We start from the raw sequence: 25,354 nt of genomic DNA on the forward strand, positions 1-25,354 counted from the left end.
ACCTCTGTTCAGAGGGATGTCTGTGCTGAGCCTTCTGGAAGGAGGAGGAGGAAATGGTTTTTGCAAGGAGGGCCAAGTTCAGAAGGGGAAAAGGGAAAACTGATGATGGAAATTTCCTCCCCACTGTCTGGTTATCAGCTATGCAGGAAGAAAGATAGAGAGGGGAAGGGGTTTTGAGGGCATAGGAATTTTGAATCGATGGGTTGATTATGGCAACATGGAGTCAATAAGAGAGGAGTAGTAAAGCTTTTTTTGCAAGAGAATAGTTAGGAAATACTTCACCTGTGGGTTTCTCTGGGTATTGATGTGTAACCTATAAAACATTAATGTTGGTTTAATTTTTTAGTGTAACTAGGAATGCCAGTTGACAGCCTGTGCCACAAAATTTAGCACTGAGATGTATCCTTCATATTGGTTTTCAGTGATTCTCTAATTGTATTTTTGTTCTCTTGACAGCACTAATGGAACAGTCATTAATAAAGTGAGGGTTGTGAAAAAGCAGTCATATGCTTTACAGACTGGGGACGTCATCTACGTGGTTTACAGGAAGAACGAGCCAGAGCACAGTAAGGAAAGCCTTGGGGGGTGGGAGTGGGGTGCTGACCCCAGAGGGCCCCCAGGGCAGCCAAGGCACCGATCGCCCTCCTTGCCATCAGACTGTGGCAGGGCCAGCCAGCCAGCCGTCAGTAGTGCTTCTTAACGTGGCAGAGCTGCTGAACTGATTTCTCACCAGGGCCCCCAGAGTCGTCACTCTGGCAATTCTGGGCCTCAGTGTCTCCATTAGTAAAACTGAAGGGATTGGAGTAGCAGACGTTTGAAGAGAGGGCAGCATTTATTAAGGGCCAGGCACTGAGCTCAGCACTTTACAAACATGATCTTATTTTGCTTCTGAGATCCCGTCTTTGATCCCTTAGGCTCTTGACAAAGCCCCTCCTTCCAACAGCTTTCCTTTTGGCCCAGTGTTCAGTCTTTGCATGGGTCCTTTCCTCTGTTGCTGACTGTCATTCAGTCTCTGCTTGTGCTGCTCCCGTTTAGCCTAATTATCACTTCATTCTTCCTAGTCCACCCTATTAGCATTTTCTGAACTAAAGAAAGAAAGACGTTATTAACACTTCATTCCTAACAGCATGAGAGTTTCCAAAAGGCTTTTATGAGCAATTTCATGATAATGACATTGAAGCCTTTTCTAATCATTCTAGCTGGAAGGGCCTCTTCCCATCAGGGGGTTTCATCAAGTGAAGCCTGTCTTTTTGTGCGCTTCATGTCTTCAGAAATGGGCATTGCGTTGATCTGGGCCTGTTTGATCAGCCCTGCTCCATTACAGGTGGCTTGAGGGGAAAGGATCGAGTCCTCGTTTGTCTTTGTCTCTAACCTTGGCAGATGAGACATTTTGTGATTCTGCCTCATCTCTGTGAAGTTGGGAAAGGTGATCTTGACAAGCCCATTAAAGGGGAAATGGCAGGCTTGAGGTCTGGACCCAAAAGAGAATTAATAACAATTTGACTTTAATCTGGCAGACCTATGAGGTGGTGTGTCCAGGCAACCAGTTCCATTTCAGTCACTGTCTTATTGGTTCCCTGGAGAACTTGATGATCAGATCTGTGAATTATACTGCGTGATAACTAGAATTGGTGATACTTTCCAAAATAAGTATAAAATATAAAAGTGACTTATTGCTTTGGGTAAATGGTTCCCCCAATAGGCCCAAGCACTTGTGGTGACAACAACAACACTTATTAAATGGGAAAGGACTAGGTAGGCATGAATACAAAAGAAGATGATCTCAGGGATCCTAATGGACCACAAGCCGAATATGGTTAATAGTATTGTAAATCGAAATGGTTCAGAGGCTCATTAAAGGGAATATGACCTACAAGAACCAAGAAATAGCCCTTCCCGTCTACTTCACTCAGATGTGGTGAAGCAGAAAGAGTCAGGGTTTAGAGTTAGAAGACCTTAGTTCAGACCCTTGCTATGTCACCAAATGAAACAAAGCAGCTCATTTCTCCTCTCTCCCAGCCCTGTCCCACAAGTGTCTTCCAACTCTTGTCCATCCTGTCCTCCATTGCTGGCATGATCCTTCTAAAGCAGCAGATCTAACCATCACACACAGACACACACATACATCACCCCTCTCTCAGTAAATTCTAGTAACTCCCTCTCATCTCCAGGATCAAATATAAAATATTCTATCATTCAGTACCCCTGATAATCTTTGTTGTCCCCTCCCCCAACACACACACACACACACACACACACACACACACACACATATACACACACCCCCTTCTAGTCTTATTGTAAAGACCTTAGCTTAAAAAAGCCATCCAGGGCCATCTCCAGTTGTCCTGATCTATGTCTGGCCACTGGACCCAGATGGCTCGAGAGGACAGTGAGGCTGGTGGCTTTGCATACACTTGCACATCATGGCCCCGCCTTCCTGATGTCAGGGTGTTCTTCGAGAACAAAGGACGAACCACAAACAGCACTCCCTCTTCCCCACACACCCTGTGATCCAGGAGTCTGGCCTCCTGGCTGTTCTTCCTGCAGGACCCTCCATCTCAGCTCCAGGCATTTTCTCTGACTGTGCCCCTCTCTCCCTCATCTCTCCTTCAGGTCTCAGCTAAAGACTAAACCTTCATTCAGCAAGAAGCGTTTTCCAGCCCTCCTTAATCTCAGTGCCTTCCTTTGGAGTTGATCTCCTCTTTGTCCATTCATGCTGCCTCCCCCATTAGACTGGGAGCTTCTTGAGGGTAGGGACTGTCGTCTGTCTTTCTTTGCATCCCCAGTGCTTAGCATAGTGCCTAGCATGTAGTAGGTTCCTAATAAATGCTTCAGTGACTGGCACTTACCATGTGCTAAACATTGGGGATACAAATCAAAAATCAGATCAGAGTTTATATTTTAATTAGGGGAGATAATGCACATTGGAGGCTTCAGATTCAGGGTAGATGGGAAGGTGTAGTGACCCACAAGGTGCAGAGGCAGGGTTGGTGGTGAGCTCAGGGCTTCCTAGGTGCACTCTTGGGAAGGGCATAGCCTGGTGGCATCTGGGTGAGGGGTAGGGAGCCCTCTGGGAAACAAATTGTAGTCAAGACATGGGAAAGTTTGATAACCACTGACAGAGGAAGTGGGAACTGAAGGTGTTGTTAGGCATTGTTCCACAGCACCCTTTTTGTTCAGAAACCCTCCTTTTGCCACCAAGACCTACCATTGTGCAGTGTTTTGAGTAGACCAGTAGCCATGGGTGTTTTTAATCTTGCTGCTGTCCATCTTCTGTTCCAGTTCCAAACATACTAACCCCTGGCTCATTCTTTGGGATTAATATACTCTGAGATGAATTGAGATGTTTTGAGATGCTTGCTTCAGATCTTTTGAACTTTATCAGAGGTAGAAAGCTGATTTAGAGTTAGTCTCTGAAAGTCTTATTTAGCAACATATACAGTGATTGACAACAACTCCTAGATAGATAGAAAGTTTGGAAGAGGTAGAAAGCAGAGAGAAGGATGATTGCTTTTTTCCTCTAAAAATTGTTTTTCCAGACTTTTGCTGGTACTTTCTGACTGTTTCTTCTCCTTTTAGATGTCGCATATCTCTATGAATCTCTGAAAGCAAAGCCAGGCATATCCCCAGAACTCATTGGTAAGTAAAACTTGAAACAGAAGAGTAGGCAGAAAGTTAGGAGTCCTCATCTTAGGAGAATCCTTCCAGATCTTCATTTCTGTGAAGTTGCAGCCTTTTCTGCCTGACCCCTGTACTCATGTTCCATCTGTCCCTTCTGCAGAGGCTACTGGAGAACATGTGTGCAACGTGACCAAAGATACCTCAGGTTTAGAAGGAAGCGATGATGCCCAGGTCATGCCGTCCTTGCCCAATGATCGGTCTTGCTTTGAGGAACCACAGCCATCTACATCTACGTCAGACCTCTTTAATACGTCCTCTACCTCTCTCCTGGAGTCTGCTGCTGAGCGGGAGCATCCTTCTAGAGCTGGTGGTGAGCTCTTGGTTTTGGGCGTGGGGGTGGCTGCTACTCACGAGAGTGATGCCCTTGGGGAATCCTGACATCTCTGTTGTCATGAAGACAGAGGAAGGGTTTCTCTGAGTGTTAGGCGTCACTCCCACTCTCCGGTTTTTTAAGATGTATATATTTTTTTCTTGTGGGCAGTGGAATCCTCCTGGAATTTAAGCTGCTTGAGATCAGGAGCTCTTGTCTTTGTACAGGATATCCCAGAAAAGTTTTAATAACTTACAGCTGCATCAAGACTTGTGGGGTGTCCTTTATTTGTCAAAACCCTAGCTCCCAGAGTGGTTAAGCTGACAATGGTAAGAAAAGACCCACTCGTTCTTTGAGGTGAGCAGAATCACCTGTAGCTGACTGGAGGGGAGATAGTACATTATTATGTGTCCCAGGTACTTCAGGTGAGAATGGACTGTCCTTATTTGAGGAGCCTTGCCTGGTGCCTAGCACAGCCTCTGGGCTCATAGCAGCCAGACCCCGAGCTCTCCCCTCAGCACTCCTCACCTCCACCAGCACTGAGGGACCTGTCATCTCACACACTGCTGATAATTTTTGCATTGCCCTTGATTTAAGCTTCTAGAAAGCAAGGAACATGCTTCTCTTGAGAGAAATGGTTATTTCTCTCCTATATTAATAGCCAGTGATTGAATTAGGACTAAGGTTTTTCCCCTTCCTTTTCTTCATTTAGAAATTAACCTCTGTGGGCTACTCAGACAGCCTCTGAAGTGCAGGGCCGAGAATGAGATGTAGTAATGGGCGAGATGCACCCAACTGGGCAAATTTAGATCTGATCCAAAGGGAAAGAAATTTTCATTTGGGTGAATTGATGGATTCCAGGCCCTTGTGTTTAAGTCAGAAGAGGCTGGGTAGAAGTGGTTTCCGCTTTTGGTCAAGGTTGCCCTGGGCAGGGTGATAGGGAGAGAAGTCTCTAACTAAGACTGGGTTATCAGTCAGGGCCCCTCATTGGAATGAGCCTGCCTCTCATTACAGTATTAACTCTCTCATTACTTGCTGACCAATCAGGGTTGATTTCCACCCTCACGTTCACCCCCTTTTCCAAAGGCTTTATAAGTATTAAATTACTCATATTTATAATATTAAGGTTCCACAGGTTAGGTCTCTTTGATCACCAGGAGGAACAGATGAGCCTTTTTTGTTGACTACTTGCCAGCAGTAGTTAATAATTAGCATTCATTATAATTTACCCAGAAATTCTGTCCCTTAGAAATTTTCACTTGCTGCATCTTCTTTTGTGCCCTCCATAGATCTTTTTATGATGTTGAACACATAGTTCTTGTTGGATGAATGACCCAAAGAGCCATTCTGTTAAATCCAGACTTGATCAAAGTGAGCTTTTTGTTCTTTCTGATGTCTGTTGGCTTTTGACATTTGCTTGATCTGTAATAGTAATAACAATAATAACTTTAAAAACATATAAAGAGAGCATGATGCATCTCTGTATGATAAGATGTGCTGATATTGGCTCCATTTTGTATGGACGAAATTGAGTTTGAACAATGTGCCGGCGTTTACATTGATAATTATTGTCTGAGACGGACTGGAACCCCAGGTTCTTTGACTCCAAGCCCAGATGGCTAATTTTTGTTGTTGTCTTGCTTTGATCAAATGCAATCTTGTGCTGAAGTATTATGGTGATAATTGCTTGTGCTTATATGGTACCTTGAGAGTCAAGGAACATTTTCCTTCTAATGGATGTCTGAGGTGGATTGTTCTGTTATTTCCATTTTACAAATAAGGAAGTAGAAGTTAAGAGAAGTTCATTGTCTTGCTCAGGGTCACGCAGTAGAAAAGAGCCAAGATTTTAACCTAATCTAACTCAGAGTTGAGTGCCCTTAACACACTATGCCAAGCATTTCATTGAGTTTATTTGTGCAAATAAGTCTGGTCTGTCAAAGCCAGAAGTTATTGATAAGATGTGGCTGTTTGAAAAATGTCACTGACCAAAACCTGAATTCACAGAACAAGATGTGGAGCTGGCATCTAAAGGTGATTCTCCTGCCCACTCACTCACATGCAGTTGCGCTCTCTCTCTCTCTCCCTCCCCCCCCCCTTCCCCCCCCCCTCTCCCCCCCCCGTGTCTCTCTCTCTCTCCCCCTCTCCCCTTCTCTCTATCTCTCTGTCCTTCTCCCTCCCCCTTTTCCCCTCTCCCCCCTCTTTCTCTCTCTTTCCTCTTTCTCTCACTCACACACACATTCTCTCTCTCCTCTCTTTCTTTCTCTTTCCTCTCTCTCTCACACACATACATTCTCTCTCTCCTCTCTCTCTTTCTCTTTCCTCTTTCTCTCACTCACACACATTCTGTTTCTCTCCTCCCTCTCTCTCTCCTCTCTCCCTCCCCCTTTTCCCCTCTCCCCCCTCTTTCTCTCTCTCTTTCCTCTTTCTCTCACTCTCACACACACACATTCTCTCTTTCTCTCCTCCCTCTCTCCTCTCTCTTTCTCTTTCCTCTCTCTCACACACACACACACATTCTCTCTCTCTCTCTCTCTCTCTCACACACACACACACACACACACACACACACACACACACAGCAGTCTACAGTTGAGCAAACATTTAAGCATTTACTGCAGAGCACTGTGCTGGGCACTGGAGGAGGGAAAAAAATAATTTGTCCAATAAGACATGTCTGTGGTCTCATGGTTTATGTCACAGCACTTGACTTTGGCCCTTCGGTTTTTGCACTGGGCTAGTTTATGAGAACCGCTAGTACCCGTAGAAATGTAGATGATGTGATTTCAATAAAACAGCTTTGGGGGCGAGTTCTGTTAATGCACTGAAATCACTAAATCCGACATTTCCTCTATATTATGTGTAATCAATGAATCTATTAAGAAATTGTTTTATCCAGCTGTTCTGGCTCTCTTTTAAATTTGAATAGAAAATAGAGACCCCACATTTCTCACTTGCTTTTACATGACTCCAGCAGGTCGATGGTTTTCAACTAAGAAGCATCCCATGTGTGTGTATATGTGTGTGCGTGCTTGTGTGGCATTAATTTGGCATTAATAACTGGTTTTTAATCAGTGTGTATGAGCAGCATATGTCAATACAGCTTGTTTCCTACCCTAGCTTGGGCCAGATGATCCCTAAGGCTTTTTCTAATCTCTGATCTGAGCACCAGAAATACGTGAATGCTGGCAGGGAAGGCTCCTCATAGCCAGATTAGAACAAGCACATCATACTGGCCCCTTGGGTTTGAAGTGGGACCTTTGCTTAAAGGGGACTTCTGTAAAATGATCGATGCTGATTTCTTTTATTTTTGCTCTGTTCTTCCTCTCGCATAGAAGCCAGGTGTGTAAGCACATCACTTGAAGATCAGTATCAGTTTGCCACACGTGATGACACCTCCAACTTCTTATCAACTCCTCTAGACAAAGAGGGACCGTCAGCTTTTCTGTCCAAACCTCAGGACTGGGAAGACTTGGGGCCTGCTAAAAAGAAAATGAAAGGAGGTTAGGCGATCACATTTCTTTTTTACATTATTACAGCCCTACTAATCATTGCCTTCAGATATGTAAACAAGGATAAAAAAGATTGGACATGAAACTAAATGTTCATTAGTTCTAGTCTGCTTAAACAGTTAGTATCTTACTACATATATCTAACTAGTGTTTTCTTCCGTGCTCCTCTGATTTGTTTATGATATTATCCTTTATATCTAAATGGGTAATCAAAAATTTTTAGTTTATCTTAGTATGAACTGTGATATATTGGTGTGTGCCTAATTTCTGCCAAACTGATTTCCAGTTTTCTCAGCAATTTTTGTCAGTCAGTTCTTGCCCTAAGAGTTGGAATTTTTGAGTGTATCAGCTCTGAAGCTACTGTGCTCATCTGCTTCTGAAAACTGTGTACCTAATCCGCTCCACCAATCATCTTTTTTATGTCTTACCCCGTACCAATTGTTTAGATAATTAGTTTTTTAGTTTATTTTGAGATCTGGTATTGATAGGCTCCCTTCTCTCTTTTTTTTTTTTTACTGATTTTCTTGCTATTCTTGACCTTTTGTTCCCCCAAATGAATTTTGTTATTTTTTCTAGCTCTATAAAGTAATCCTTTGGTAGTTTTGTTGGTATGTCACTGAATAAGTAAATTAATTCAGGTAGTATTATAATTTATATTTCACTAACTTGGCCTATTCATGAGCAAATAATATTTGCCCAATTAACCAATTAGTAAACATTTACTAAGTGCCTACTATGTGCCAGGCACTGCGCTAAGTACTGGGGATACAAGTACGAAAAAGACAGTCTCTTCCCTCAAGGAACTTACTGTCTGATGGGGGAGACCGCGTGCAAAAGGCAGCTGGGAAGCTGTGATGGTGGGGAGAGGCCTGGGGAGTCAGCCAGGCGAGAGACGAGGAGGTGTCTGAGCTGAGTCCTCTCCGCTGATGGAGGCTTGGAGCTCATGGCTACAGCCTTTAATCAGAGAGGCATGAGACGGTCCCAAAGTCGGCGAGGTTATTCTCTGACTCTGTCTTTATCTGTGGAGTTTTGTGTCTGTGGTTCCTGTGTGTGTCTTACCAGGTAAACTCCCAAGTCCTTGCTTTATGTAATCATTTTCATTTTTAGAGTTTCCATTGATATTTTCTGTTTCTTACATTGTCATAGTGCCCCGTGTGTCCCTCTCTCTCCCCATCCCGGAGAACCATCCTGGAGGTAGATAATATTTCTTTTGGAAGGAGGGAGCATTCAGCACAGCTGATCATTGCATGGAGAGAGTCCCCGAGCGTGTGCAGTGCACAGCCCTGTGCACCTCCCACCTCTGCAAGGCCTGACTTAGGGAGGGCTTCTTGTGGCTTTCCATTTACATTGTGTTTGCTGTGCATGTAGTTGTCTTGGCTCCTCTTCCGTCTGCACCATTTCACATAGACTCATTGCACATGTCATTTCCTCACGGCACAATCATGTTCCATTATATTTGTGTGCCATGATTTGTTTAGCCGCTTCCCAATCAGTGACATCCACTTTGTTTCCATTTCTCACGTGTCACAAAAAGTGCTGCTCTAAATATTGCGGTGTGAATGAGGCCCTTTTTACTCATCAGTAGCTTCTAGTACTCGTCTTTTGTTCAAAGGGTAGAGACACTTGACTCACTTTATTTGCATAATTCCAAATTGCTTTCCAAAATGATTGTTCCATTTTATTTTACAGTTCCACCAACAATGTATTAGTGTACCTATCTTCCTACAACCTCTCCAATACTGACTTGTTATTTTTTGTCATTTTTGCCAATTTGCAGGATCTGAGGTGAAATCACAGAGTTGTTTTGATGTACAATCTCTTAGTGATTTGGAACATTTTTTCATGTGTTTGTGAATCTTCACATTTCTTTTTTTGAGAACTTTTTGTTCATATCCTTTGACCATTTATCTATTGGGAAATGGATGTTGATCTTATAAATATTTATTAATTGTTTATATATCCTGGGTACCAAACCCTTATCAGAGAAATTTGATGGAAAGGTTTTTTCCCATTTCACCTTTCTTCCCTTCTTATCTATGCTGCATTAATATTATCTATATTGAAGCTTTGCAGTTTCAAATTCCCTCTTTTCCTGTTATCGGAGTATTACATTCCTTCAGTTACTTTCCTCTTTTTTCAAAGGTGGCCTTGTTTCCACTGACTCTCTTTCCCTCACCCCTGATCCCCTCTTCTCATTTGTTACACCTTTCCCTATAGGGTTTTGCTTATTAATTCCTCCCCCCTTTTTATCTGGTTATACATTTATTCCCATTCTTCTTCTCCTCTCAGTCAGCTAGATTCCCCTTGCCTCTTCTCCCCTTCAGCTAGTCCTGTTCATTAGTTTTTAAATTTCTTTTGTTTTTGCATCCCTTTCCAAAAAAGGATCTCTCATTCTCTTCATTATCTGTCTTCTCTTTCTGTTTACTCTAGATGCTCGCTCTCTGAATCATGACCCCTATACTGTCTAGTCTCTCTCTTTTCTTCATGTAGTCATAGCTTTATGGGTCTCCATTCCAGGCTCTCTTTTCTAGGTACTTTCTACCACTGCCTTGTAGGGCTTACCCCATGGATTCCCCTTTGCCTTTCTGCCCTCACTCCCAGAATAGCTCTAGTTACTGTAGGGGTCAAAGACTCTGCCCCATGGTAGGGCCAGTCCCTGACCATGTCCTTAATCATGCAACCTGCCACTAATGTAGTCCCTTTCTTGTGGACCTTTTTTTTTTTTTTAAATTTAAAAAAAAACTTATTACATTTTTATTAAATTTAAATAATTTAAATGCTAAATTTAAAAAATAAAATTTTTTATTAAATTTAAAAAAATTTTTAAAAATTTTCCTTGAAATCTCCCTGTGTCCATGCTCTCCCGCTCCTCCCCATACCAGGCCTCCCAGCCCCACCCCCAGGGCCCTGCCATCAGACAGCTTCTGTTCTTCTCTGGGAGTTCATGAACAGGGCTCCTGGCTGCCTGTCCCGCTAATCGTAAGAGGCCAGGCATGTCCTCTCACTGCCCACTTTCTCTTCCAGATGGGGACACTGATATGAGTCTTCAGTTGTTTGTCACAGACCAGTGTGAAAACAGCAGGGCCATTCCTGAGGAAGTGAGAGCAACAGACATGAAACCCGACAAAATGGAAGAAACTCTCACTTGCATCATTTGTCAGGAGTTGCTGCATGACTGCGTGAGGTGTGCTGCTGCTGTGGTGGTGGGACGGGAGGGGTCTGCGGCAGCTGGGACAAGGTGGCACTCATGGGGTGTTTTCTGAGACATTTCTAATTCTTTCTTAACTGTAATACAGAGTGCTCCACACTTATGTTGTGCTGTGTGCTTAGGTGACCTTCCTTCCACTACTCTGGGGGCTCCCAGGCTCAGAGCTGGGGAGGAGTCATGGAGATAGAACAGTCCAACCACCTCGTTTTATGGACTAGGGCACTGAAGCCACTGAGGTGAAGGGACTCATCCAAAGTCATACATCTGGTATATAGGAGAGCTAGGATTGAACTTGGGTCCCCACCGAAGTCAATGCATGTGGGCAGCAGGTGCCAGCAAGCCCCCTTCCAGGGCCTGCGTGATGAACGAGTCGTGTTGTGTTTATGTTCAGTCTGCAGCCCTGCATGCACACCTTCTGTGCCGCTTGCTATTCAGGTTGGATGGAACGGTCCTCTCTGTGCCCCACATGCCGTTGTCCAGTTGAACGGATATGCAAAAACCACATCCTGAACAACCTTGTCGAGGCCTACCTTACCCAGCACCCAGGTGAGTACAAAGCAGCCCATCCTTATGAGTGGCCAGGGTCCTCAGCCTACGGCCCTTCGGTTTGGGCCTCCTTCTGCTCTGAGCTGGTTTTCTCTTGACCCCTAGATAAGGGCCGTAATGAAGAGGATATGCGCAGCATGGATGCCAGGAATAAAATCACGCAGGACATGCTGCAGCCAAAAGTCAGAAGGTCCTTTTCAGATGAAGAGGGAAGTTCCGAGGACCTGTTGGAACTGTCCGATGTGGACAGTGAATCTTCTGATATCAGGTGACTCCCAGCTGGGACGTGGTAGTAGAAGGTCAGCCTCTTGGCTCTCTTTATGGACTTTGGGGTCTACCTCAGTGCTGGCCTGCAGTTATTGGGGGCTGTGGCTTTGTTTGACATACGGTTATTTTGGGGTTTTTTTACAAATAATTCTTATTCCCTTTTTGGATTATTCACAAAGTAATAGAATCAGAATTGGCAGGAACTTTTGAGATTAGCTCTCCAGACCAATTTCCCACCTGTTGCAGACAGTCATTCTCAGCAGCCCCTGGCAGCGAGTCATCCTGTCTCTGTTAGAAACATCCAGTGACACAAAACCACCATTTTCCAAGGCAGGACATAAAACTGAAGCAACCAGTGGTTAAGTGACTTGTCTAGGGTCATACAATTAGTGTGTGCCTGAGGCTGGATTTGAACCCAGGTCATTCTCACTTCGAGCTGGGCACTCTATCCGGTTCTTTCTTTTGTTGAGCCAAAACCTGCTTCCTTGTAACTTCCATGCACTGGTCTTTTTGGTCCTAGTTCTGTCATCATAAGCCATCCAGGACATCACAAGTAGAAGCCCATGAGAAAGCTATGATTGTGTCTCATCTAAGTTTTCTGCCCCTGGTTCTTTTAACTGTTTATCACATATGACTTTTTCACCTCTTGGCCTCTCACTTTCAGTTTGTCAGCATTCCTCTGAAGATGCAAAATATGGAACTGAATGTAGCCCACCAGATGTTGGCTATTCAGGATGGCAGATGTGTCTGGTTTGGGACATTATGCTTTTTTGCCAATTCAGTCTAAGATTGTATTAACTTATTATAAAGAAGTCACATAACCCACTTGGCTCATATTGAGCTTACAGGAAACTGAAACCTATTATTATTTTTCCTGTGAACTGCTATTAAATCAAAGTCACTCCCATCCTGTACTTGGGCAGCTTACTTTTGGAAACTCAACTATAAGGCTTTGCATTTATTTCTTTTCTTTTTTAAAATTTAATTATTTTTTTACTTTTAGTTTACAACATTCAGTTCCATAAGCTTTTGAGTTTCAAATTTTTCCACCTCCCTCTCCTCCCCTCCCCACCATGGCAGCATGCAATCAGACATAGTTTCTACAAATACCTTCGCATTAAACGTTAGTCAAGTTGTAAAGAAGGATTATAACCAATGGAGTGAACAACAAGAAAGAAGGAACAAAACAAAAAAGAAAGAGAGCACTTCATTCTGCATGCAGACTCTGTAAATCTTTCTCTGGATGGGGATAGCCTTTTCCATCATGAGTCTTTTGAAGTTGTCTTATAGCCTTGCCCTGCTGAGAGGAGCCCAGGCTGTCAAAGTCAGCCATCACAGGTACGACGTGTCTGTAATTGTGTGCAATGTTCTCCTGGTTCTGCTCCTCTCACTCAGCATCAGTTTATATAAATAAGTCTCTCCGGGTTATGATGAAGTCCATCTGCTCCTCATTTCTTACAGCACAATAGTATTACTAGTTTAGCCATTCCCCAATTGATGGGTATCCCCTTGATTTCCAATTCTTTGCTACCAAGCTATATTTTTGTACTTATGATTCCTCCTCCCACTCCTATGATCTCTTTGAGATACAGCCCTAGAAGTGGTATTGCTTGGATCTAAGGGTATGCACATTTTTATAGCCCTTTGGGCATAGTTCCAAATTGCTTTCCAGAATGGTTGAATCAGTTCACAACTCTACCCACAATGCATTAGTGTTCCAGTTCTCCCACATCTTCTCCAGCATTTATCGTTTTCCCGTTTTGTCATCTTAGCCAATCTGACTGGTGAGATGTGGTACCTCAGAGTTGTTTTGATTTACATTTCTCTAATCAATAGTTATTAAGAGCATTTTTTCATATGATTATAGGTATCTTTAATTTCTACCTCTGAAAGCTGCCCATTCATATCCTTTGACCATTTATCAATTGGGGAGTGACTTACATTCTTATATTTTTGACTCAGTTCTCTGTATATTTTAGAAATGAGGCCGCTTTGCATTTATTTCAAGGTTATGGGGTTTTGTTGGTGCAGTACTTGGCCCACTGGTGTAGATCTCAACCCTCCTTCATTTTAGGAATTTGGGGGTTGACTGAAGAAAGCATTACCTGGAGTCCAGCCTGGTGATGATCCACCCTGAATCTTGCTAGTCTGGGTCTTACACATTAGCTAGATGATCAGCATGATAGTGTACATTTATCCTTATTATATTTCAATTTATTTGGGTTCCATTTTACAGTCTGTTGAGATCTTGTCGAGTTCTGATTCCTTCCAGTTTTATATTGTCTACATGTTTGATAAGAATATCATTTATAGTTTAATCTAGGTCATTGCTAAAAATGTGTAATAGATTAGGGTCCAGACTCTCTCCATATTGACATTGTCCAGCTCTCTGGGTATCGTTCAGCCAGCTCCAGAGCTTTCTGATGGTGTTGTTTATTATTGAGCCCACGTTTCTCCATAGATTTTTGTCATGCCTTACTGAAGTGAAGAAGCAGTAAAGTTTAGCATTTTTCCAATCTGCCAGCCTAGTAATCCAATTTTTAAAAGAAAATTGGGTCAGTTTGACTAAACTTCTTGGTGAATTTGTACCAGTTTCTATTGTATCAAATAATCATTTTGATAATTTTAACCCTAATTTGTTAAAGTGACTATATGTTGGAGATGAGGTAAGACAATCTTACATTCTCTCCTGTCCCTCCTGAGAGGACAGTCTTCTTGAAGTAGAAAACATTGATAACTGGTCACTTTCCTGAGTTGGTGGATGTGAGGAGTCCCTCGTTGCCCAGTATAGTATTCTGAAGCATCCTGACCCAGATGTCTAGCGTCTAAATACCATAGACGTTGTGCATCGTCAGTATTTGGCCATAAACCTTGTGAGCTCTATGTTAATGAAACCCACATGGCTTCATGCTGCCTTGCTGTGTTCTGCGGTGAAATCTGTGAGTGCATATATGCACTGTGAATACGGCGCTTGATTGGGATAATTTGCCACCCACACCCTGTCACCCTGTGCAGTTCTTATCTGTTTCTTCCCATGAATCCGTCATAAAGGATCTACCGATGTTCTAGAGAGGTCTTCCTCTAGGTCTTAACATTTCATACTGACCAGTTATGTCTGTGTTGGAATTGGTTAGCTCATTTGGCTATTAACAAAAACACTGGCAGCTCCTACCAGTCTAAAAAGGGCTGGTGTCGGGCTTGTGTGTCTTTTACTTGGGGACCAGCCCAGGAGGCTCGTTACCAGAATGGCCACAGAGGGTGATGAATTTTTCAGCCACAGCACCTCTGTCAAGCTAATAGAAGGGGTTGCACTCAGCATCAGTAGAGGAATATGACCCACACCCAAGTAACCATGGACTTTTGAGGTAGACCCCCAGGTGCAAGGGAAACAAGACACAAGAGCACAAAGAAAGAGAAGTGTGTCAAGATGGGCTCGAGTATGGACAGAAGCAGAGAGGAAAGTGGGAAACTGGACTGGAGGGTAGTTTTGAAGGTCGTGATCAGAAGTTAATGCTTAATGCTGCAGCTGTGCTAGAATGTCGTTGGAGAAGCATGACAGTGATTGGATGGAGATTGAACACCAAGAGGTAAATAGGGCTGCTATGTAGTGACAGCTAGGATAGGAACCAAGGTCTTAGATAGGGCGACAGCAAGGAGGGGGTGAATCCAACCAAGACTGCAGAGGAGGAAGCAGGCAGAATGTTCGAGTTCTCTCTGTGTGAAAGCCAAAAGATGGGGAAGTATAGGCTCTCTGTGGTCTAAAAGCTGCTCTAAGGTTTCTGCCATTCCAGCGCTGAATTTCAAAGTACAGAAAAGGAATCTTTTTTTTATTTGGTTACGTTTTGAGTTCCACGTTGTCTCCCTCCCTCCCAGTTCCCCATGTTTGATATAGATATCTGTGTAGAACTATAACAGCTGCTTCCATTACTCAGCTCTTTCTGCGGAGGAGGAAAGCATCTTCCTTCATGGGTCCTTTGTAACTCATGTGGAAGTTCCTGTTACTCAGAGTGGCTCAGTCTTCAGTTACTCTTGGCACAGTATTGCTGCTACTGCATACAGTGTTCTCTTGGCTTTACTCATTCCGCTCCACATCACGTCATGCAAGTCTCTCCATGTTTTTCTAAAACCAACATGCTTGGCATTTCTTAGAGCACAGCAGTGTTCCCTTGTGATCACTGACCACAGCTTGCTCTGCCATTCCCCAACTGATGGGCAGAAAGTGAATCTTAGCTTCTGTTTCTCCAGCTAGGGGCTCTATCAATCATACACGCTGGGCTGTGCAAGATCCATGAGATTCTGTCCTGACTGCTTCAGTATTGGTTCTGTTCTGCTGATAAAACAGAGGACCAGACAGCCAGCCTTCCCAGAGCTTTTCAGGGTGGGTCCATTAGGCCTGTGTAGCTTTGGATCTGCAGAATTCTTGAGACGGCTCGGACCGTAGGATCATAGATGGAGAGCTGGAAGGGCCCTCACAGGTGTCTCCTGTGTCCCAGGCAATGTGCTAAGGGCTGGAATGCCAAAGAAAAGCAAAGCCAGTCACTGCTCTCAAGGAATTCCCAGGAACGAAGAGATGCTGTGGAGACAGCTCTGTAGGAGCAAGACAGACACAGGCCACACTGGCACTAGTCTCACTAGGCAGGCGCTGAGATTAGGAAGGACTGGAAAAAGGTGAGGCTTGAGCTGAGACCAGAAGGGAGCCAGGAGACAGGAATGAGGAGGGAGAGAATTCCTGGCAGAGAATGAGGAAATTCCCAGAGAAGTGGGCTAGCCTGACTTGTTTAAGGGACAACAAGGAAGCCCTTGTCCCCGGATCACTGAGTACATTGAGGGCGTAAGACCAATAAGGTATGAAGGGCTTTGGATGCTGCACCTTTGGATGATATTACCTTTGATTCTAGATGGCATAGGGAGCCACTGTAGCTTCTTCAGTAAGAGAGCGACCTGCTCTTTGGGAAGACCGCTTTGGCAGCCAAGTGGAGGAGAGACATTAGAGAGGAGAAGCCTGAGGCAGGGAGACCCACCTGGAGGCAATTTCAGGCCAGGCAGGGACTGATGAGGGCCTGCTCCAGGCTGGTGAGGGGACCAGAGGGGAGAAAAGAGCATCTGTGAGATGCTAAGCCACTGATTCGATATTAAAAGTAAACAAGAGTCTTTAGGTGAAGGTGACACCCATGTGGTGATCCTGGGTGACAGAAGCGATGGGGGGACCCTCAGCAGTAAGAGGGAGGTTAGGAAGAGGGTAGGAATCAGGTAGCAGAGAGGTGATGAGTTCAGTTGTCTGTGGCAGGGTTTCTTAAACTTTTTCAACTCTCCACCCCTTCAGCACTTCCTTAAACTGTAGGTTGTGACCCTGGGACATACACTTCTCAGCATCTAATAGGTAAATTGGCGTTCAGGACATAGGCTAGAACTGGGCAGATATATCTGAAGATCCTCAGCCTAGAAATGGTCAGTCTATCCATGGGAGCTGCTGAGGCCATCCAGTGAAGGAGTGCAGAGGGACGAGAAGAGGGCCCAGCACAAAGCCTTGGCAAGCCTGGGTGGTTCACCCATAGTCAGCACATATGACGTGGCTGAAGATCTTGCAGAGCAGACTGAGAGTGGACAGTCAGAGGAGAAGCAGGAGAGAGCAGAGGCGTCTAGTTCAGCCCCATTTTAGAGATGAGGAAACGGAGGCCCCTGAGGTGAAGGAGATTTGGCCAAAGACACAAAGGTAGAATTGAAACTGAAGTCTTCTGACTCTCGGAAGTGCTTCTCCACCATCCACAGGAGCCCTTCAAAAATGGTCCATCCCCCAGTGTAGCAGACCTGTCGTGGTCTCCTCCAGAGAGGAGGCAAAGCACGTTAATGCCAGTAACTTCCCTAAATGGTGGTCATTGTAGGCATTTTTATCTTTATGTGCCCCCTCGTCATTGATTGTATACAATCTCTGAATGCTGTTTGTCTTTCAGCCAGCCATACATTGTATGTCGACAGTGCCCTGGTTATAGAAGGCAGGGCGTGCAGCCTGTCCCCTGCCTGCTGCCTGGGAGTGAAGGAGGTGCCTTTGAGTCCCCTGGAGATGCCCCCTCCACATCTGCCAGCTTTCCTGCAGGTGAGTGACATCAGAGTGGTCCCCTGAGGCCCAGGAGGTGCTGCCACTGGTCTAGAGGCAGAAACATTCCATTTATGTGGTTTCATGGAGAGGCGAGAAGAGGGCTGGAGTTGGAGTCCCAGCACTCGGTCTGAATCCCCACTCAGTCATTTGTCAGCTGTGGGACTGTGGCCAAGTCATTTTGTCCTTTTGAGTTTCATTTTCCTGATCTATAAAATGGGGATAATTATTCTGGCACTGACTGTCTCAGCGTTGTATGGAGAGCATTCAGAAATGTCAGCTAGTAGGGTCACGGAGTAAGGTATTCCAAAAAAGTGATTTCTAGATAAATGATGCTTTTCCTTTAAAGTTCTAATGTTTTTAGTTTAACAGTTTTAATGGAAATCCTTCTAAAATATATTTTATAATTCTTTGCTTTCATAAAGCCGGTATCCTAGCTCTAAATCCTATGATCTAATTCAACTAGCTCTTGAAGACCTAGCCCGATTTTGTGTCTGCTCTTTCATTTTTGTTTCCTTCCGGTTATCAACTGTCACTCCTCACTCCCATCGTGGAGTTTCCATAGTAGTCCCTCCCTGTCCCTTCCAGTTTGTTGTTTCTGCTCTGCTTTGGGCTTATAAATAACCAAGCCAAGGCATGAAGACGTGCGCTGGCGGCCACATCCCAGACCTGTGGTACTTTTTTTAATCCATAAGCATCCCTTTGGGTGAATATGAGGGTAGTAAGGAATGACTGCCACTTGACCCATTGGGGCCCTTCTGGGACTCAGAAAGTTACAGATCTTCAGACACAGTAAGAAGGCACACTCTCTTCCCTTCATTAGAGTCCCCTAAAACAAAGTAGGGTGATGGTATCTTGTTCAGGGAAGGAGTACTCAGGTCATAAGCTTAAATAGAAGTTAGGTGAATAAGTAACAAAACACATAAAGGAGTTTCTGAATAGCTCTCTTTAATGCTGAACTAATTTCTTTTACTTTTGGTAAAGGTCTGCCTTCCATTTTAACCATTTATTGCCCAGTCTCTGCTCTAACATCTGTTCTTTGGAAAGTGTAGGGGTGGAGGTGGAAGGTCAGAGAACACAAATCAGATTCCTCCAGCATGGAGAGTACTGTGCTGGGCACTGGGGGGGAGAGGACATTAGACTAGACACAGTTCCTGCCTGTATAGAACTTAACACTGATAACGATATGGGACAAGTGTCTAAGGAAAGGTAAGGAGAGGTGGGCTGCAGGGAGAGCAGAGTGTTCCGGCTTGGGGGGCATTGGTGGTGGCTTCAGTGAGAGGGTGCCTGGCAGCCAGTGGGGTCAGAGGGTAATTCAGGCATTAGAATCAATTTGAACAAAGCACAGTGATAGGAAAAGCCAAGGGCATGTGTTAGTAATAATAAGACCAGTAACTGACTTTGTTTTAGCAGTAAAGGTTAACAATCAATACATTGTCTCATTTGATCATCATGAGAGTCCTGCGAGGCAGCTACTACAGGTTTATGATTATCCCCATTTTACAGATGAGGAATCTGAGGCTCAGAGAGGTTAGATGACTTGCCCACAGTCATACAGCTAGTAAGTATCAGAGGCGGGATTCGAGTCCAGGTCTCTGCTGACTCCAAGTCCAGCCCTCTTCCCACTATGCCGTTGTGTACAGGGGATGGTAAGTAGTCCAGTTTGGGCAGAGTTGAGATTGTGTCTAAGGGGAGTCCTGTGAGGTAAGATGAGTAAGTGGAGAGCCCGAAGCAGCAGGATAAGGAGGCCAAACCTGACTCCACAGGTTATGGGGAGCTCAGAGTTGGGTCAGAGGAGGAACAGGTGCATCAAGAAAAGGGATCTGGCAGCTGGGACAGCATGTATGTTGTGAGGTGGGTGGGAAGGAAGGCCCACCCCCAGGGAGGACCGTGTGAAACTGAGGGCCTGAGGGTGGGAAGGGAGGAGTCAGGAAGAGGAAGAGAAAACACCAAGGCTTCAGAAATTTTAAAAGTCGAGTAAATGTGATGCAGTTGATAGAAAAATTCTGAAGAGGTGCTCTTTGGGGAGATGGACTGGCAGGGATGGGAGGGGAGATAATAAATCCATCTTTGGACATGTTGAGTTCCTGGTAGAATTGTCCTATGGACAGATTTGAAATGTAGGAGAAAAGTCAGGGTCAGAGAGAGATGCTGCAGATGAAATGATTGCTGAGTGTATGAGCCTGCTGAGGTGGAGGAAAGAAGAAGACAGGGCCAAGAACAGAATGCTCAGAAACACTTGAGTGAAAGTGATTGGAAACAGAAGCCAAAATGAGGCAGGAAAGCATCCTAGACAGCAGGTCTGGCCGCTCAGACAGGGTGGTTTTCTTGCTCCCTGGAGTCTTTCTCTAACTGTAGCCAGACTCATGAAGTTATGTTTGTTATGTAAGTGGGGTCTGTGTCTAGCTGAAAGTCTTTTCCTGTCAGACAAAGTGGCTCTGTGATATCTCTCAGAGGCTCTTTCCCCCACTGGAAACAGACTTGCCTTTCCTTGTCTAGGTAGGTGTTCCATTGGCATTCAGGAACTTTTCAAGGAATCACTTAGGACATTTGCCCTTCTCCACACCTCCAGTACCTCTTCTGTTCTCCATGATCTTCCATGGGTCACCGACATCCATGTGGTGACTTGAACTCATCAGGGGCATCAAGGCCTCACTTAGAAGCTCCCCCCTTATCTTGGGTATCATCCCCCCATTAGTCAACCCCGTTCTCTTAGTCCAGTGATGTTCTCCCCGACAAAAGTTAGGGAGTTAGGCAATTCTCCCTTCCCTTCCTCTTCTGTATCAGGCCCTTCTGTGATCATCTTTTCCTCCTAGAAAGCTTAAAAAAATACTTTGCTGTAGTTAGCTTTCCTCATCAGCCTTAGCTCATGTAGGGCTTTAGTACATTCTTGCAGCATCTGTCACACTCATATTCATCCTGTTTTCTGCCTTTGCTACCATCTTTTACAAATGCCTTTTTAATGGTTTGATGGTTCCTTTTTTTTTATACATATAGGTCTCTTTAGGCAATTCCCCTTCTCTTCCTTATAGAACTCTGTGTCTTTACAAATCTTCAGAATTTCACTCTTTAGAGTTTCCCCATCCCTTCCAGGCCAACTTCTCCTTTAGAATTTCAGTCCATATTTCCTCCAAACCTTTGAAATCTGCATTGCAAAAATCTAGGCTGTATAGCAGACTATGCTCAAGTTTTTTTCAGCTTTTCTACTACAAATTCTCAGATATTACCTCCTCCCAAAAGTTCCCTTCATTTCCATTTCTGCAACCATTTCTTTCTTCTTGTCGACAATCAGATTAAGACTAAAAGTTCTCACTGTTTCCTTCACATTTTTACCAGCCCTCATAAGGTGTGCTCCATCCCTGGCCCAGAGCCTGTCATTCCTGCCTTTTAGGCTGTGGTCAGGTCAGGTAATTAATTCATCTTCTAAACCAGCTGCTCCCTTCCCAGATGTGCTTGTCTTCTACTGGCAACAGTCACGAAGACTCTGCTTACATACTTCAAGTCTTCTGTTTCTCAGCCAAGACACATGGCCATTGGTGGAACCTTCCTCAGTCCTTCCAGCAGGATGGTCCTGTGGTTGTACAAGCTGTTGGTCTGTGATTGGCGGACCCCCGCTGTTCTTCTGGATTTCCCTGGGTGACTTTTCCCCTGACAGCAGCCCCTGTGATGCATTTTGGCCTCCTTCCCCCCCCCCCCCACAGTAGCATTTATCCTCAGCTGTGCATGCTCAGTCTGTGTCCTCTGTCCCTTACACTTCCTTACAGTGTTCCACCCTCCATCTCCTGATACAGCTCAGGATGCTCCTCCCCCCATCCCTTTAGATACTTTTTCCTTTGTTTTCACATTGAGGCCCCTCCTTTTTTTGGTGGGGGATGGAATAAAAGGAAAACTTCCTGCTGCCTGTTACCTAGAGAGTAGACAGGCATTCTTTAAGCTAGGTTACCTTCTCCCCCAGGAGGGAGATTAACCTGTCCTTTGTGCATAGGTGAAAAATAATTTGGCCATGGCAGGACAAACGTTTATGGAGGTCACTGAATGTTCTCAGTGTTCTTTTGTCTGCTTTTGTGTGCGCAGCAGTGTCCCTAAGTATATTTAAATGTAGCCCCTAAGACAGGGCTATGGGGTATATAATATGTGACCCAGATACTTGTAGAATGAGGCCAGGTTCTCTGATCCATTTGAAGGAGAAAAGTTTCCTGTACCTTGGCAGGAATAACAATATATAATTTGTATTCTTAGTTTGTAACTTAATTTTTGAGTCCATTCTTTTCTTTACGTAGACCAGGAGAATAATTCCTAATATTTTGTTGCTGAGAATCAGATTTTTGGACCCTCAGTTAAGTGAGCATTTACTAGTCAGCATTTGTATGTGAGGGATGGTGGTAAGTGCTAGGGACAGAGATGGATAGAACCTGGTTGCTACTCTCAAGACACTTACAGTCTGTGAGGAAAGTAAGTCAGCCATCAGTGGCTGTAGTGCCAAGTCCACAGGAGAGGTACAAGATGTTAGGAAAGCTCTTGGGGAGGGAGAGGGCACTTCTGGCTGTGGAGGACATCAAGAAGCTGTGATGGTCACTGGTGCCTTGGAGGAGGAGAGGGATATCCCTAGGTGTTGGGGGGGGGGGCGCAGAGTCAGGGAGGTAGGAAAAGACAGGCACAGGGTTCAAGGACAGCACTGTCTTGGGGGCCTCCGCAGTCTTACTTTGTACTCACCCCTGACTCTGGTCTGTGATCCAGCTGCCCAGGACTATGTGTGTCCCTCACAAGGAAGTCACGCCATATGCACTTGCTGTTTCCAACCCATGCCTGACCGACGAGCTGAGCGGGAGCAGAACCCGCACGTCGTTGCCCCACAGCAGTGTAAGTGAGGCTGCTTGCAGCCCCCCTCCAGACAGACTGGTTGCTCTAGGGGAAGGGTCTTGGAAGGATGGGCCTGAGCTTCTCCCCAGCCTTCACCCAAAGTCCTGCGTACTATAAACTGCCTAGAGCCCAGTGTGTCTTGGTTGGCCTAGACCGGGGTCATTGTGTGAATACCGTCTGGGGCCTCCTTGGGTGGGTTCGATTTCTCTGGGCTGCTCGGGCCCAGGCCTGTCACTGGCTGTAGGGCCTGCCATGGACAGTGCTGATCTCATGGGTGTCTGACACATCTTTCCTTTGTGTCCCCCAGGCGCCGTGTGCTCACAGCCCTTCTGCCACCTGTACTGGGGCTGTACTCGGATGGGCTGCTCGGGCTGCCTGGCACCATTCTGTGGTAATGACAGAGCTGAGGAGTCCCTCCATCGCCCAGGAATGGGCTTTTCCTTTGTATATTTTCTCTGTGAGCTTGAGGGTATCATCAGTCAGTCCATACACATTTATTAAGCCCTCGGCATATGTGCCAGGAACTGGGCTGAGTGCTGGGGATATGGAGAAAGGTAAAAGACAGTCCCTGCCCTCAAGGAGCTCACCTCTAGCAGGAAGACAATATGCAAATGGTCACGTGTAAACAAGCTGCATTCAGAACAAATTAGAGAATCCGCAAGGGAAAAGCCCTAGAACTGAGAGGGTCGAGGAAGGCCTCCTGTAGACCTGGGGCGAATTGAAGCAGACTGAAGCCAGGAGCAAACAGGAGGAGAGGGTTGGCCGAGAGAGAAAAGGGGAGGTTTGCCTTTGTTGCCAAGTTAGACTCCCATTTTCATCTCTTTCACCTGTCATCCCGTCCCTACTGATGTCTTGCTTCAATACCTCATTGTAGTGTGGTGATGGGCCTGGATTCTTGAAGGCCGTGTATCTACCATGCAAAAGTCTGGGCAGATCTTTCCAAGGGGGCAAGCCTTCCCAAACCATCCTAGTGACAAGGGACCCATCTAGCTAGGTTCAGAGAGATCCATCGTCAGGTTTGAGGAATTTGGGGGTCACAGCAATTCTCTGAGATCATCTGCTGAGACCCCACTGACAAACTCAAAAACCCTCTCAGTATTGATATCATCTATTAGAATGGCAGGTTTGTTAGAAGTCAGGGTGGGGTCTGTCATTTGGGAAACCAGCAGGTTCACATTAAAGTGAGGCTCCCCTTTGCTCTGAACGTAAATGGGCTACAGCTGTAGACCCTCACAGCCGCCCAGGACAGGAGGGAGAGGCCCGGTCGGGGGAGCCGGTTTCCGCTTTTCATTATCCGCTTGACTTTACCTTTATCCTGTGACTGTTCAGCCCACAACGGTTGGGAAATCACTTGTCTTCTGTCTTAGGTGAGCAATAATTTTTTAAGATGTTTTATAATACGTTTTCTCCCTTCTCAACAGAGATAAATCTTGGTGAAAAATGTTTAGATGGTGTACTAAACAACAACAACTATGAATCAGATATTCTAAAGGTATTACTTTATTTTAAACATAAAAGCAGCATGATGTGAAAAGTAAAGAGTATTTTGTAATCACCACCAGAGAAAAGCATAGAAAGCTTCTACATTGACGAAGCTGTATGTAAAGCTGTCACTTCTTCAGCAGCTGCAGCCCTTCTCCCCTGGTCCGCCAAAAAGATTGCTAAACCGCTGCCAGCCTGAAAAATCACCGCCAGCTAAACTTCTAACAGCTTGTATTTCCTAATAAGTAAGCAGAACCACACTTAATTTTGTGCCCCTTGGTCTTCAGAACGGCGGTACATTAGAATGTGGAGGTAGTTTTCCAAAAGGCCAATTCAGAGCTTTCATTCCTTGCTGAAATGTTGAATTTTAATATGACAGTCTCAACACCTAAAGATTCGTCATTCTATTCTGTAGGGGGAAGAGCATACTTGAGTCCTGCTGGATTCCTGTTAAAGGCAAAGGGCCTTCAATCACTGTTCAGTAACATGACATCAGATTTTCCAAAGGAAGCATGTTATTTGAAATATTAATGGGAAGATCTGATTGCTTTCTAATAAAGGATGTGTTCAATTTAAACACAGCTTGTATAAAGGCTCTCTGTTGCTGTTTACAATGTAAATAATAAGAAGAATGTCATTGTGGCAGCTGCACATGGATGGGTTGGGCCCATTTTACAAATAAAACAGCCTAAGAGAAGTACAGTGAGTGCCAGGGTCACATAACGGTTGAGTGTCTGAGGCAGGATTCACACCTAGGACTTTCTGACTAATCACTGGCTAATGTGAAAACGATTTGGCACCTTTTTAACATGAATGGTTAATTTGGCTAAGCAAGAATACAAAATCTTCATCTGGGGCTCAGTAGAGCCAACAAGTCCCTCCGATTTCTAAGTATCACCTTTGGCTCTGGTAGGAACCTAGGACAGAGATGGGAGCCCAACCCCGGCTGCAGAAAAGGAGGTCTACCTCCTTTCTTACTGTCCTCACAAAACATTCTCCGGCAGACATAGGAACTTGAACTTTAGCCAGCAAAACTGTCGTCATTAGCAGTAGCAGTTTTGGCCTTTGGTCAGTTAGATTGGTCCATTCCCATCGTGACTGTGGCCACATTGGGCATATTACAGTGCTTTGTTTTGGAGCCATCCAGCCTAGCTCATTTTTAGCTCGCTTTTCTTTTTCTTCCTGCCTTCCTTCCTTCCCTCCCTTTCCCTCTCCCTCTCTTACCCTCCTCTCTCTGTCTCTCTCTGTCTCTCTGTCTCTCTCTGTCTCTCTGTCTCTCTCTCTCTCTCTCTCTGTCTGTCTCTTTCTGTCTCTCTCTCTCTTCCTCCCTCTCTCCCCACTCATTTTTTCTTTCTTTCTCGGTGTGCTATGTAACAGGCTTTTCTCATCTACCC

General features: G+C 44.9%; 1 protein-coding gene across 5 annotated transcripts in view; it reads left to right on the plus strand.

Annotated features, from left to right (window-relative positions):
• CHFR (checkpoint with forkhead and ring finger domains) overlaps nucleotides 1-25,354 on the plus strand; it is a 42,535-nt gene that overhangs the window by 9,460 nt on the left and 7,721 nt on the right. For 2 of the 5 annotated variants that reach the window (XM_069089543.1, XM_069089619.1), the window contains exons 3-13: nucleotides 457-566; nucleotides 3,583-3,642; nucleotides 3,785-3,994; nucleotides 7,327-7,494; nucleotides 10,528-10,687; nucleotides 11,103-11,257; nucleotides 11,363-11,525; nucleotides 17,476-17,618; nucleotides 22,356-22,478; nucleotides 22,786-22,869; nucleotides 23,900-23,970. In XM_069089543.1, the coding sequence (XP_068945644.1) occupies nucleotides 457-566; nucleotides 3,583-3,642; nucleotides 3,785-3,994; nucleotides 7,327-7,494; nucleotides 10,528-10,687; nucleotides 11,103-11,257; nucleotides 11,363-11,525; nucleotides 17,476-17,618; nucleotides 22,356-22,478; nucleotides 22,786-22,869; nucleotides 23,900-23,970 (1,447 nt within the window). Of the gene's footprint in view, nucleotides 1-456; nucleotides 567-2,616; nucleotides 2,754-3,582; nucleotides 3,643-3,784; nucleotides 3,995-7,326; nucleotides 7,495-10,527; nucleotides 10,688-11,102; nucleotides 11,258-11,362; nucleotides 11,526-17,475; nucleotides 17,619-22,355; nucleotides 22,479-22,785; nucleotides 22,870-23,899; nucleotides 23,971-24,375; nucleotides 25,353-25,354 lie in introns of those variants that run through there. The other 3 variants (XM_069089877.1, XM_069089792.1, XM_069089704.1) reach the window with 3 other exon arrangements.

This window comes from Petaurus breviceps, unplaced genomic scaffold (assembly GCF_028583685.1).
Source record: "Petaurus breviceps papuanus isolate PSGF00001 unplaced genomic scaffold, PetGlider_PUasm1.0 103, whole genome shotgun sequence".
Taxonomy (NCBI): domain Eukaryota; kingdom Metazoa; phylum Chordata; class Mammalia; order Diprotodontia; family Petauridae; genus Petaurus; species Petaurus breviceps.